Source organism: Sinocyclocheilus anshuiensis, unplaced genomic scaffold (genome assembly GCF_001515605.1).
Source record: "Sinocyclocheilus anshuiensis isolate Anshui unplaced genomic scaffold, SAMN03320099.WGS_v1.1 scaffold881, whole genome shotgun sequence".
NCBI classification, from domain to species: Eukaryota; Metazoa; Chordata; class Actinopteri; order Cypriniformes; family Cyprinidae; genus Sinocyclocheilus; species Sinocyclocheilus anshuiensis.
The window spans coordinates 1,518,878-1,531,654 of NW_015558695.1; the positions used below are offsets into that span (position 1 = coordinate 1,518,878).

At 35.5% G+C, this 12,777-nt stretch overlaps 1 protein-coding gene across 5 annotated transcripts in view; it reads left to right on the plus strand.

Moving 5' to 3' along the window:
* The window catches only part of LOC107681375 (tensin-2-like), a 51,648-nt gene that overhangs the window by 22,946 nt on the left and 15,925 nt on the right, over positions 1-12,777 (plus strand). For all 5 annotated transcript variants that reach the window (XM_016477648.1, XM_016477650.1, XM_016477649.1 and 2 more), the window contains 2 exons: positions 11,246-11,284; positions 12,414-12,452. In XM_016477648.1, the coding sequence (XP_016333134.1) occupies positions 11,246-11,284; positions 12,414-12,452 (78 nt within the window). The remainder of the gene's footprint in view (positions 1-11,245; positions 11,285-12,413; positions 12,453-12,777) is intronic.

Genomic DNA, 12,777 nt, shown 5'->3' on the forward strand with positions numbered 1-12,777 from the left:
CAATTGCTGGGTTTGTCCCTATTTTACCCAGCACTGGGTTGTATTTAACCCAGCATTTTTTAGAGTGTACAGTTTGGATATACAGTGGAAACCTATTTTCCCAGAATCCTGCTTTCTGATTTTCCAGGGTACTACATGTGTTTTGTTACCCATCTAAAGCACATTTAAGTAATCTTTTGATTAGTCTGGTTTTATATGTTCAGTGAAAAGTTCCTGTACCAGGCATGACCATTCAAAACCCTATATGTTGGTTGTGATAGTCATCAGCTTTGCCATAGTGGGGAGTGGCCATCCTCTCTAGAGGACATGACCTTTAAAAAAAAAAAACTGAAAACCTTATCGGCCTTCTAGAGCGTCGACCAGCATTCCCGCTGTTAGCACCTCGCAAGACAGAACAAAGACAAATTTCAAGAACACTTAAGCCCTCTTAGGTCAGAGTGCCATGGCATCAGTCCAAGTCATGGGTTCAAGGAGGGTCCGCCAAACTCTTGCTCCATCTTAAAGTGCTATCACAAAAATGTTAGACAGCTTTGAGTTAAAAAAAAAACCAAAAAAACACTGAGCACTCCTGCAACACAAATCTCACATTTTAAATGATTACACACTGTATTTGACCCTAAACAGTACTTCATTTCAGAGTATAACCTGCAGATGTTTTATTCAGCGCAGCAGAAATCAGTATAAGCCCTTCTCCTCTGCTCTTTAATATAGAAAATCCACTCAAACACCATTCAGCTGTTTCACTTTGCTCTCTTAAGCTTTCGTCCCTTCCCTGGGCTCTGTTGCATTATTAGATGTGAATGGTGTTTTATTCACCTCCTCATAGCACTGGCCTTATTGGATTTTACACAGATTTAGAGCTGCACACTTAGATGGCTTCATCTGTGAATTGAATGGGAATGTCCATATGTTGAAAGCTAGCAGTTCTGTTAGAAACACAGATATGTGGACCATAGAAAATAGGAAAGGAGCCAAATACTTTTTAGAGGAAGCACTCTCAGACACGAATGGCTAGTTGACTTCAGGAGCCATTAGGGAGTTATTAAACTCCTACTCTAATCGTAGAAGTCCTTATAGAGTTCCTTATGAAGTACAGTGTGATGACAGTTTGAGATGTGATGTCTGGCCATGTTTTACTTGTTAATGGCAGTTTCTCAATAAACAGTGTTGTAGTTTGTTGCTTGGGTAAAATAGGGATTGGTCAGGGCAGTCATCCACCTTCCAACTTGTTGATTATTCATTTTGTCATTTTTTAAATCATGAATATTTCTTGAAAACCTCTGTCATGACTCAAGCATCTTCTAACGACACATACATGGAAAATATACCATCACACATTTGCCTTATATGCTTTTTTTTTTGGTTCAGAACTCCATGAGATGACACTTAAATAATACTAATAATAAAGCCACCAAAATGAACATATATTAGGAACAATATCACAACAAGTCAACAAATTTGTGAGAAATTAAGATTCACAATGATGGAGACTGGTACTTATGTGAATCTATGAGTGATACAATGACCTGCACTGATCCGAGTAATAAATATTTAAGTTAACAGTTAAATAATCCCAATAATTTTAATAAAATAAAATAAAGAGAGATTTAATATATATATATATATATATATATATATATGTATATATATATTAAAGTTGTTGTCTGTTTTATGCAACATTTTTGAAGTGGGCCCATTGTTTAAACCCACAAACAATTATCTACCAACCAATCTAAATATCTCAGCCCTCCCCAGGACAACAGCTGGCAGCAGATGGTGTTTATCTGGACTGACTCATTGCTCTTTTGATTTAAGATATATTCTATTTATATCCGTCATTGTTTGGGTGAGCTATTCACTCGAGTCATACAGTAAAGATGAGCTGGCTCTGTCTGGTCTGTAACCAATAAAAACATAGTTTAACCACCTCTAGTGTAGCCTACAGTGACGGTGACCAAAAGTCTCAGACCTCACTGGTCTGTTAATGTTTTTTACTTTTACCCACTTACATGGAAATACCCCAGTTCATTTTTCCCGAAATGCATTTCCTGAAAACAAAGATGAAAGGGAATTATTGTCAGTACCACTCTCTTTGTTTGTGTGTCTGTCTGGTGTGATACAACCTCGTCTACAACCTTAAACCACAGGAAATAACCTCCAGCCCAATAACAAGCGATTGACTCATCTTTAACTTGCTTTAGCATTTAAGATGAACCTTAGCTGTCACTGAGTCAAGTTGACCCTGCATGACAAATCACAGTTCAAGGGTCACAATTTGCTGTTTCATGTTCAGATCACAACTGTGGAGGATGTAGACTAAAGTTTGAAATTTAAGTTGCATAATGCATTTCAGTAGGCTCAAAATAATACACAATGGCAGAAGAGATGATCGTCATTCAATGCTAAAAAAAAGATTGATACAAATTTTAGAAAAAAAGATTTTGTGCCTGTTAGAGTGTTACGGCTTTAACTTAGTAACATGCTAACAAAAACTCTATTATTTAAGGCAATTGCTAGTTGAGTATGCCAATCCAGAGCACTAGTAGTGTGGTAAGTGAAGCTGCTGTGTATGTAGAGCATTCCAAATCCCTCACTTTTGAGTGTTCATGACAGTTAGCATGCTGTCTTGGCACGTAAAGTCAAAACTTGACTGTATTTTTGTTTTTTCCATGCATCCTGTGAGTGGTACGATCTTATCTATGTGCCAGAGTGGAAAATTCAGTCCATGGAGAAAAAGAGACGGTGGGGGGAAAAGATTTAAGGGGCCAGAGAGGGGAAAAAATGCGAGAAATAGATGGCAGAGTAGACCGTCAGATGGAGGAAGAATCATTTCCGCCACTTTTCTGGGCAAAAGGGATCCTGTTTCCCATGGTACTGGTGGCTGAAGTGGGATATGAACAAGTGAATGGGTGGGCTCTTCCAGTAAATCTTTCATTTCATCACCCCTCTTTATGAGCTCATCAATGCCATGTGTTTCCCAAGCTTCCCTCAGGCCAGTGTGTGTGTATATATATGAATCCAACTATGTGTGTCTCAGTTTTGTCTAAATCAGTGCTAGTTTCGTTTTGCATCATTTAGAGGTTGGCGTTCTGACTCAGAGGTCTGGATTACATCCGACTCCTAATGTTGGGTAACGAGGAGAGGTATATGCCAAAAAAACAGAGCTAAAAGGGTATAAAATCATGAAGGAATCAACCGCGGATGCAGCCTAGGGCCCTATCATGCCATTTAAGCAAAACATAAAATTTTTCTGTCGTCCACTTGCGAGACTTCTGTTTGAGTTATAACAGTAATTTTGAAGATATGTTTTCTTTATTGAAGAACTGTAACATGATTCCAATAGCAACCTGAAGAGCAAAGGTTGACCTGAGGCTACAGCTGAGGTGTTGGCAGATGCTGTTTGAACAGATACACATAGATGATGATGCACACTGATGATTCATTATGCATCTGATGATTCATATTAAACATTGTGCACAGTAAGTTAAACACATCTATCTATCTATCTATCTATCTATACTAGTACAAGTGGATAAGCAATGTAGACAGTGTCTTAAGTTGAGAGGAGATCCCTGTTAACTGCATACACTTCTACACTGCCTATAGATTAATTAATATAGCCTAGAAGCTTATCAAAATATGTATATTTTGAATTAATTATTATAGGACATGAAAAGATAAGCTTATTGTCATTGACTTGTACTATTTCTGAGGGAACTAATTAAATTAGTGTTTCTTATTCTCCCAAAAAAAGAAGAAAAGAAAAAAAAAATCCCATTCCCAATGTTTCCCATTGCATTTTGCCATCAGTGTAACTGGCACCATATGGAAACTATCCGCATGACTTTCAAGTGAAGAAAGATGTCTATAACATCAGTACATTCTCCAATATGTCCACGTCTTTGTATTTAGCGTCCATAAAGGATTGTATAAACACATGAGATCAGAACAACTGTGGTATGTCGTTGTCTAATTACAGAAGCCATGCTAGCAGAGGTGGGATTTTTCCATTGCTGATATCTGCTGATTGTGTTCTGTTAATTGTTTAGATTTGTTTCCATTTGGAGGGGAATGTATTTACTTCTGTTTATTCATATCTTATCTTTTTGACTGGTTGCTTCACTCTAGAGATTTGTGACTCTTGCTTAGTTTGGCAATAAGACAATAGAAGGGGTGATATAATACTGAAGCTCCTGTTAGAGAGTTAATTAGAGGATGATTACAGCTCTGGTCTGTGTGTACACATGTTGTCTGCTGGAGTTTGGAGAATATCTCAGTTATGGATCTCCATGTAAGGGAATCAATCCAAATAAAAAGATGTGATCACGTTGTGTGAAAGCAGACCTCTGTGTATTCCCAGCCTCTCCCGCAGGATCTGCTCAAAGCTGTGTGTGTTAACATGCTCACAGCTGCTCGAGGCTTGAGGTCATGTTAACACACACTAATTCACAGTGAATTAAGAATGGTTTGACATCTGTCTCATGCTAATGTCTAATAGTTAATTAACTGGTTTGGTTGCAACATACTTTGGTATTACCTTTTTTGTACAAATATGTATTGTATGACCTTTTTTATTTTGTACAATTTATTTAGATGCTTCTGTATTATAATCTACAAAAAGAGCAGTTATTCCTATATTATTCCTATATATGCAGTTATTCCTATATTATTAAGAGCAGTTATTCCTATATTATTCCTATATATGCAGTTATTCCTATATTATTAAGAGCAGTTATTCCTATATTATTCCTATATATGCAGTTATTCCTATATTATTAAGAGCAGTTATTCCTATATTATTCCTATATATGCAGTTATTCCTACCCCCTGTCAGTATACATCCATACTGGCTACATTTTTGAGTCTGATGCTGCTTTAGGGATAATTATGACTCACATATGCATAAAAATATTATATTATATTATATTTTCAATTATATTAATAGTAGTAAGTATTACTATTATTATTATTATTATTATTATTATATAAATTACCCTTTGTTATCAAAAATGTAAAAATAATTATTAAGTACTATATTTTTTAATTTTCTAGATATTTTATTTTCTATTATTATTATTGTTATTATAATTTTTATATTGTACAAATTACCCTGTTACTGTTATAAATTAATAATAATTATTAATTTTTATTTTTATTTTCTAGATATTTTATTATTATTATTATTATTATTATTATATTGTTGTTGTTGTTGTTGTTTTTAAAAGAGGTTTTTAAAGTAAGCTTATTTTAAAACCATTACTGGAGATGTAAATAAAACATAATACAAATTTCTTGTGTCAAACACATTATTTTGTTATATTATAGTATATTTTATAGTATATATTATTATACAATTAATTGTATTATTATTGTAAATAAAATATCTGGAAAATAATTTATAATACTATTATTTAATAATTATGTTTTATTATTATTATTATTAATTTATAACAATAAAATGGTGATTTATAAAATAATAATAATAATAATAATACTGATTTATTATTATAATGATTTTTCCCATTTTGACATTTTATCACAGTCAAGATTAATTAACTAATATATCATTCGTTTTTTCACATTACAGTAATTGTTTGCATTTCAGTAATGGGAATAGTTCTTTCATTCAAAAAAAAAAAGGTTGGTCCTAATTTTCTTTAAGCAAAATAAATATGACCTTCTTCTTGAAATATGGCCTGGATGTTGACAATGTTTCTTGAGATGCACACTCACTATTGAAGAATTCATTAAAGGCATAGTTCACCCAAAAGTGAACATTTTGTCATCATTTACTTGTCGTTCCAGTTTGTCTCTTATGTTGAACATAAAAGACTTCCATAGTTTTTCTAACTTTGTTTAAGCGACATTCACCGGTATTGCGGTATTTTAAAAATTCATATCATAACAAAAATAAACACTGGCATTCAGTATGAACCGGTATACCGCCCAGCACTAATAGAAACTTATACAGGTTTGGAACGATTTGAGGGTGAGTAAATGATGACAACATTTTCATTTTTTCGGTTTTGAACTGTTAATTTAAGGCTGTTTCTGTTCATCTTTAGTGAAGAATGTGTGTAAAGCCACTGTCTGCTTCTCCTGAGACCCCTGTTTTCTGCTCGGACTAATCGCAGTAATCACACTGTGTACACCCGAGCCCACCATCCAGCCTTGCTCTCCTCCCACGCTTCCTCCACCGCTCTGACATCCCTCCATCTCTCTCCCACTCCTTCCTCCATTTCCTCTGCTCTCATGTTCATCTCCACCCTTCTTGTATCCCTGCACTGGTTACAGTATGACTGCTTGTTACATATCCTTCTCTAGCCATCCTCTGATCTGCACTTCCTCTCTCTAGCCTCGTTTTTATCTCTACATACATCTCCAGACCCCAACACACACGTGTACATGCACACAGAACAGTAAGGAACATTTCCTCTCTGCCTCCGAGGAACTCTTAAAAAAGCCTCACACCTCTTTGAACAGGAAACGAGTGCAGAGCGGATGAAGCAGCTGCTACTGAGATGACAGTATCAAAGTCCATGTCAGGAGAAATCAGTCCAGGAGCTTCCTAGATGCTGAGCCTAAATGATACAATCCTGTTAAAACTACTATATATACACTACTGTTCAAAAGTTTGGAGTTAGTAAATTTATTTGGTAAAATGGCTGGTAAAATGTTTTTAAAAGATGCTTTTTTATGCTCACCAAGGCTGCATTTATTTGATCAAAAATACAGTAAAAACAGTAATATTGTGAAATATTATTAAAATTTAAAATAACTGTTTTCTATTTGAATATATTTTAAAATGTAATTTATTCCTGTGATGCAAAGCTGAATTTTCAGCATCATTACTCCAGTCTTCAGTGTCACATAATCCTTCAGAAATCATTATAATATGCTGATTTGCTGCTCTAGAAATATTTATTATTAATATTAGTGAAAACAGTTTTGTTGCTTAATATTTTTGGAAAATGTGATACATTTTTTTTCAGGATTGTTTGGTTAATAGACAGTTCAAAACTGAATAATTTGTAACATTATACACGTCTTTACTTTTGATCAATTTAATGTGTCATTGCTGAATAAAAGTAATGTTTCCTTTAAAAAAACTAGTGTACTCACACAAAAATAAAGTCACAATTTGTATAATATTTGGTCTATATGAATTGAAATATTAAAAGCTAAAAGCTGAAATAAAACATTTTAAATGCAAAGTTTATTTGGGCATTACAATATTAAAATGTATCATATGAAAAATGGATTTAAAGATTAAAGACAAGTCATAACCACATCTTAAACATTTGAGGTGGGGGGGGGGGACTATTTTTAACAGTATAAAGGAATTAAACTGTGAAGGAAATGCAAGGTCTAATTCTAGTATGATAATAAGTGCTATTTGCATATAATTTTTTTTTAAAATATGCACATATTTACTTTTATTTGTTTGCCTAATTTGCAGAAAATGCCAAATGTTTCTTGTCTTGTAACTTTCAGTTGAAATACATGAATCACATATATGAAACAGTACCATATTTTCAATTTCTTTTTTTCTTTTAGAATATAAAATTTGGGCAGGGGGAGACAATATATATATATATATTAAAAGGATTAACTTTAAATGAGTGCTGAATGATGCCATTTTTACATCTAAATGTAAAAATAGCGGAAAGGAGAACAATTAAATACTGACCAATACTAATACATTAAGTATGAGTCATCCCTATCAGCCGATTATTGATCTTGTACCGATATATTTTGTGTGTCCCTTCTTTAAACATGCTACAGATTGTGTAAGGTTGCTGTGCGACTGTAAATAGCATCTCTTACTCCAAGCGTGATGTAAATAATGAGCTCAGCCGTGTTTCGTTTGGAGTTTTGTTTCGGTGAAGTCACTAGAGTCAAAACACATCCCTGTTGCTGCATAAATAACCTTCCTTACTGCTGCTGTGGTATTACATTTGGCACGTGTACTTGCTTGTGGACCGCTCCTCACCCTTAACGTCCCATTACACGTGGGAACATGTTCCTCTGGGCTCGCAGCAGAACACAGGGGCACAGAACAGGGGGCTGCTGTTACTTCAGAGACAGATGGAGGGAGGGAAATAAGGACAGGGTTTGGGGAAGAAAAAATAATGGATAAAAAAAACGGGATGAAAGGCTGCTGCAGGAGTCGTGCGTATGATTTGGCCCTATAGATGGGATTCAGAGTTTGTTCTGGCTGCAGGCCGGCCGGTCTGAGGGAGGTGGAGCGGATTGGCATTTTGTTAAATGAGGGAAAAATGAAAAGCGGAAAGTGTGGATTGGATAAGGAGAAAGAAAGTCAGAGCGAGTGATGGAGGGAGAGAAAGAAGGTTACATACAGGAAGAAACAAAGGAGTGTTGGCATGGAGGGGAGGAAAAAGATTAGCGAGAAGTATTTTGGATTCAGAAACACTCAAGCTTGTGCGGCAACAAAACTTTACCGTAGTTTCCACCAAAATAGCATAGTCGCTACACTTATTAGTGGTTGTTGTTCATACTTCGGGATCTGAACAAACCCATAATCCTGCGTATTAAACTTTGGCACGTAGCTCGTCCAGCACTTTTTGTGCTATGGACATGAGTGATACCTCAAATATTGTTTGGAAGAGATGTGATACTTTTCTTAGCAGCCACCCTGAGTGAGCCACACACAATCCACCATGTTTATCTTCACTCTCGAGCATTTAAAAGCAGCGTTACGTAAATTAAGTAAGAAATGTCTTATTAAAGCTATAGACATTATTCAGTCCAGAGCAATAAGTGATTTTTATTGTGTGCTTTTATTTTATCATTGGGGTCATATTAATAGCGTAAAAAAGCAGTAGGTATCATTACTGTATATTACGCTGCTGTCAATTAATACACAGATCTAATATAAACGTGATTTCTTTCCCAACTGTTTACCTTCACAGACATAAACGACTGTGTTTTTGTAACTTATGTGTTTTTCACATAAACTTTTGTGTATTTGACAGTTTAAGCGCAGTAAGACATAAAAGAGAACTTAGTTTAGCACTCACATGCCGTGTGACTCTGTGCACATGCTGGTAACATATTAGTAACATATGTTGAATAATTATAATTCAGTACTACTACTAAGAATAATACAATTATTATAATGAAAAGAATAATGAAAAAATGACATTGTATAAAGGTGAATTAATGTATTATTATTACTTAGTAGTAACAATAAACACTAATGGATGATTCTTTCACAATATAGAGTCAGTAAGTTTTTTTTAAGAAATTAATACTTTTATTTAGCTAGTGATATTTATAAAGACATTTATGACAGGCGACAAGACATTTGTAAATTCTGTTCCTTTAAACGCTTTAAAAAAATGTCACAGTTTCCACAAATTATTAAGCTGCACAACTGTTTTCTGCATTGATAATAATAATAAATGTTTCTTGAGCAGCAGATCAGCATATTAGAATGATTTCTGAAGGATCATGTGACACTGAAGACTAGGGCTGCCCCCTAATAGTCGACTAACCTTTAGTCGACGAGAAGAGGCTTGGTCGACCAAAATTTTATTAGTCGCAGGAAAAAAAAAATTCACAGGAAGTGGTGAGGTCACGTAGTCCGTGACGGACAGATCGTTAACGGCTGGATTTTGTGGTAATACAGTACATCCAAACGCTCGCCTATTATTCATCAACCTCAAATATGGCTTATCATTTGAAATATGTTAGTAGTAGCAACTTTACATGGCCGCTCAATCTAATGTTAACCTAGAAAAATGTGTGCTATTCAAGTGTGTGAACAGTAGCGCGCTTACTTGCTCTTAAAATACTCTGTCATTTTGGTCATACAGATAAGAGTAATGCATCTTTCGAATCTGTAAAGCCACTACGTTTATTTGTGTGCACTCACTATAACAGCAAAACATTGCTCTTTTGTAAAATAATGAAAGCAAACAGGATGCGCTTTCTGCCGTCTCGGTCTGTGAACTTGAGTGCGAAACTCCATGTAGGCTACTTTCCTTACAGACATGAAAATATATATCTATAGAGAGTTACAAGTCTACTTTCAAATGAAACAATTCAAATCTGAAAAAAAACAATTCTCAGATTATGTAATCCGTATGAAACTTGGAGAAAACACTCGTGGAGATGACGAGTCAGTGTCGCCGAATTCATCTCTTAAACCGAAAACTCTAGTTTATCAATAGATTATTAAAATGTTAATGCAGTTTAATCTTACCGTTTTCCCCTGACACATTCATCATCATTACTTCTGCCGGTGTGCTGTGGCAAGCTTTATGTGTGCGCTTGAGTGCTTATTAGGCTATGTAGGCAATTAAAGGCTCATTAGCACGATTTAAATGGTTTATTAATAAACGTATGATTAGTTGACTAATGCTTAAAATGAACGACTACTAGTCGACCAGAAAAATCTTTAGTCGAGGGCAGCCCTACTGAAGGCTGGAGTAATGGCTGTACATTAAATATAAATAAATAAAATATATTAAACTGATATTTTATATAATAAGTTGTGGTTCATTGTCTTGTTGAACAAAAACACACAGTCTTTTAATAACTCTCTTTCTCACTCCCTAGACTCACACAAACACACGCATAGACAGTCGTAGGTCAAGGCCTAGTGTAGCGTCTATGCGCTTCTCCCTGCCTCAGCCCTTTTCCTGTGGCCAAACAAACAGGGCAGGACTGGGTAGGGGATCGGATGTGTGGGGAGGGGAGGGGACGCTTCATGTTACATAAGCATGAATGTCATTGCACACACACACACACACACACACACACACACAGACACGTTTTCCCGCCTGCTGTTGTAAGCACGCTAATGACGCCTCTGCCCCCTTTACCCTGTATGACAAAACATGTAGACATGTAAACATGTCTGTTTGGATGGGTGAGGGTCGTCTGTAATATACATACTGTCCCACAATTTATGTTGTTGTGTTTTGTTGTTTTGTACGAGAGGAATGTGCATACTAATGTGTTCGGTTACTGCCCATCACCCACAATCCCTTGCATCTCACTTTTTCTCCAGTCTCAGTGTTATCAGCAGATAGTTTGTTTATCTGTTGCTTTGGGGAAGCATTTCCTTCTCCCCATCCCAACAGATCCCTCTTCACCACTCCCTTCCCCTAGTCCCGGGACGGAGCGGGGAACAACGACGGGGTTTTGAGCGAATGTGTCTGTGTTGGACGGTGGAGGGGATGCAGATTTTCAGTCATGGTTCTTTTCTCTGTTTCAGATCAACACAGCCTGCATCCCAGCGCAGCCCTCCGAACTGGTAAGACTTTGTTTATCTGTTCCTTTCCTGAATTTTTTTTCTGTTGTGTTTTCACTCAGTGCATCTCATCTGATTTTTGTTCTTACGTCTTGCATTTATACCAGCAGGATCTCTTTGCCTCTCATTGGTTCACTCATTGATTACTTCCTTGTTCATTTACTTATTAATTTATTCACTTTTTCGCTCTTTTTTTCTGTTGTGTTTTCACTCAGTGCATCTCATCTGATTTTTGTTCTTACGTCTTGCATTTATACCAGCAGGATCTCTGTGCCTCTCATTGGTTCACTCATTGATTACTTCCTTGTTCATTTACTTATTAATTTATTCACTTTTTCGCTTGCTTTGTCATTCACACTGTCATTCACTCACTAGCTAGTGGTAAAAAGTGGTAAAAATGACACTAATGGCATATTTTATGTTTGAAAATCCTGTAAAGCTTTAATCAAAACTTGTATTACACTGCTGTTCAAAAGTATGGGGTTGGTATGATTTTTTAACGTTTTTGAAAGAAGTGTATTATGCTCACCAACGCTCACCAACGCTGATTTGCTAATCAGCAAATCTGATTTACATTTATTGATTATTATCAATGTTGAAAACAGTTGTTCTGCTAAATATTTTTGTGAAACTATGATACATTTTTAATAGAAACTTGTAACATCATATATGTCTTTACTGTTACTTTTGATCAAATGAATGCATCCTTTTTACTTTAAAGAATACATATCTTAATGACCCCAAACTTTTGAACATTAGTATATACTAGTATATGTATATTAGTATATGTACTAATCGTTAGCTGAATTAGAGAGTGTCTCAAAACCTACTGACCAGCATTTCTGAACATAGTGGTGGCCTATGATGGCCAAAAATGTTTAAATAGAGAACTTTAACATTCATGAATGAATGTGTATTTCTTAAGGTTGTTAGTTAGTTTCATTCTTTCATTTAGTTTAGTTGTGTTTTTGTAATCAGGGGTACGTTTTTGAGGTCTCATCAGTGGCACTGCTGGTTCAGTTAAGACCTACACACTGCATGATGCTTCTGGAAATAATGATGATATAATAAGACCCAGTTTTGTGTTGTTACTCTGTTTATGATGCTTCATCTGTGTTCTCATCTGCTGCAGCGAAGGGGAACATCCTCCTCTAGACACATTCAGCATCTGGTAAGAACTTTTTCCTTTCTTTCATTATCTCACACTAACTGGCACATGGATCTTCCTCTAGATCAGGATTTTTGGTCAGGCACTTTGACCTAAATATTTATTGAAATTTGAAGTACCCCCTAAGATTTAAGTTAATATTTCAGTAAGATTTACAGTGTACAGTACAATATTAAAGGTGTTTCTCTATTCATCTGAGTGGCTTCTTCAGTTCAAGCCAGTAGGATCTTGCACCAAGTAATTGTAGTTGCAAGAGTTATCAATTAGGATATAAATCAAGACAAAAACCAAAAATGGCACTGCAATATATTTGATGTTTTTAATGTAT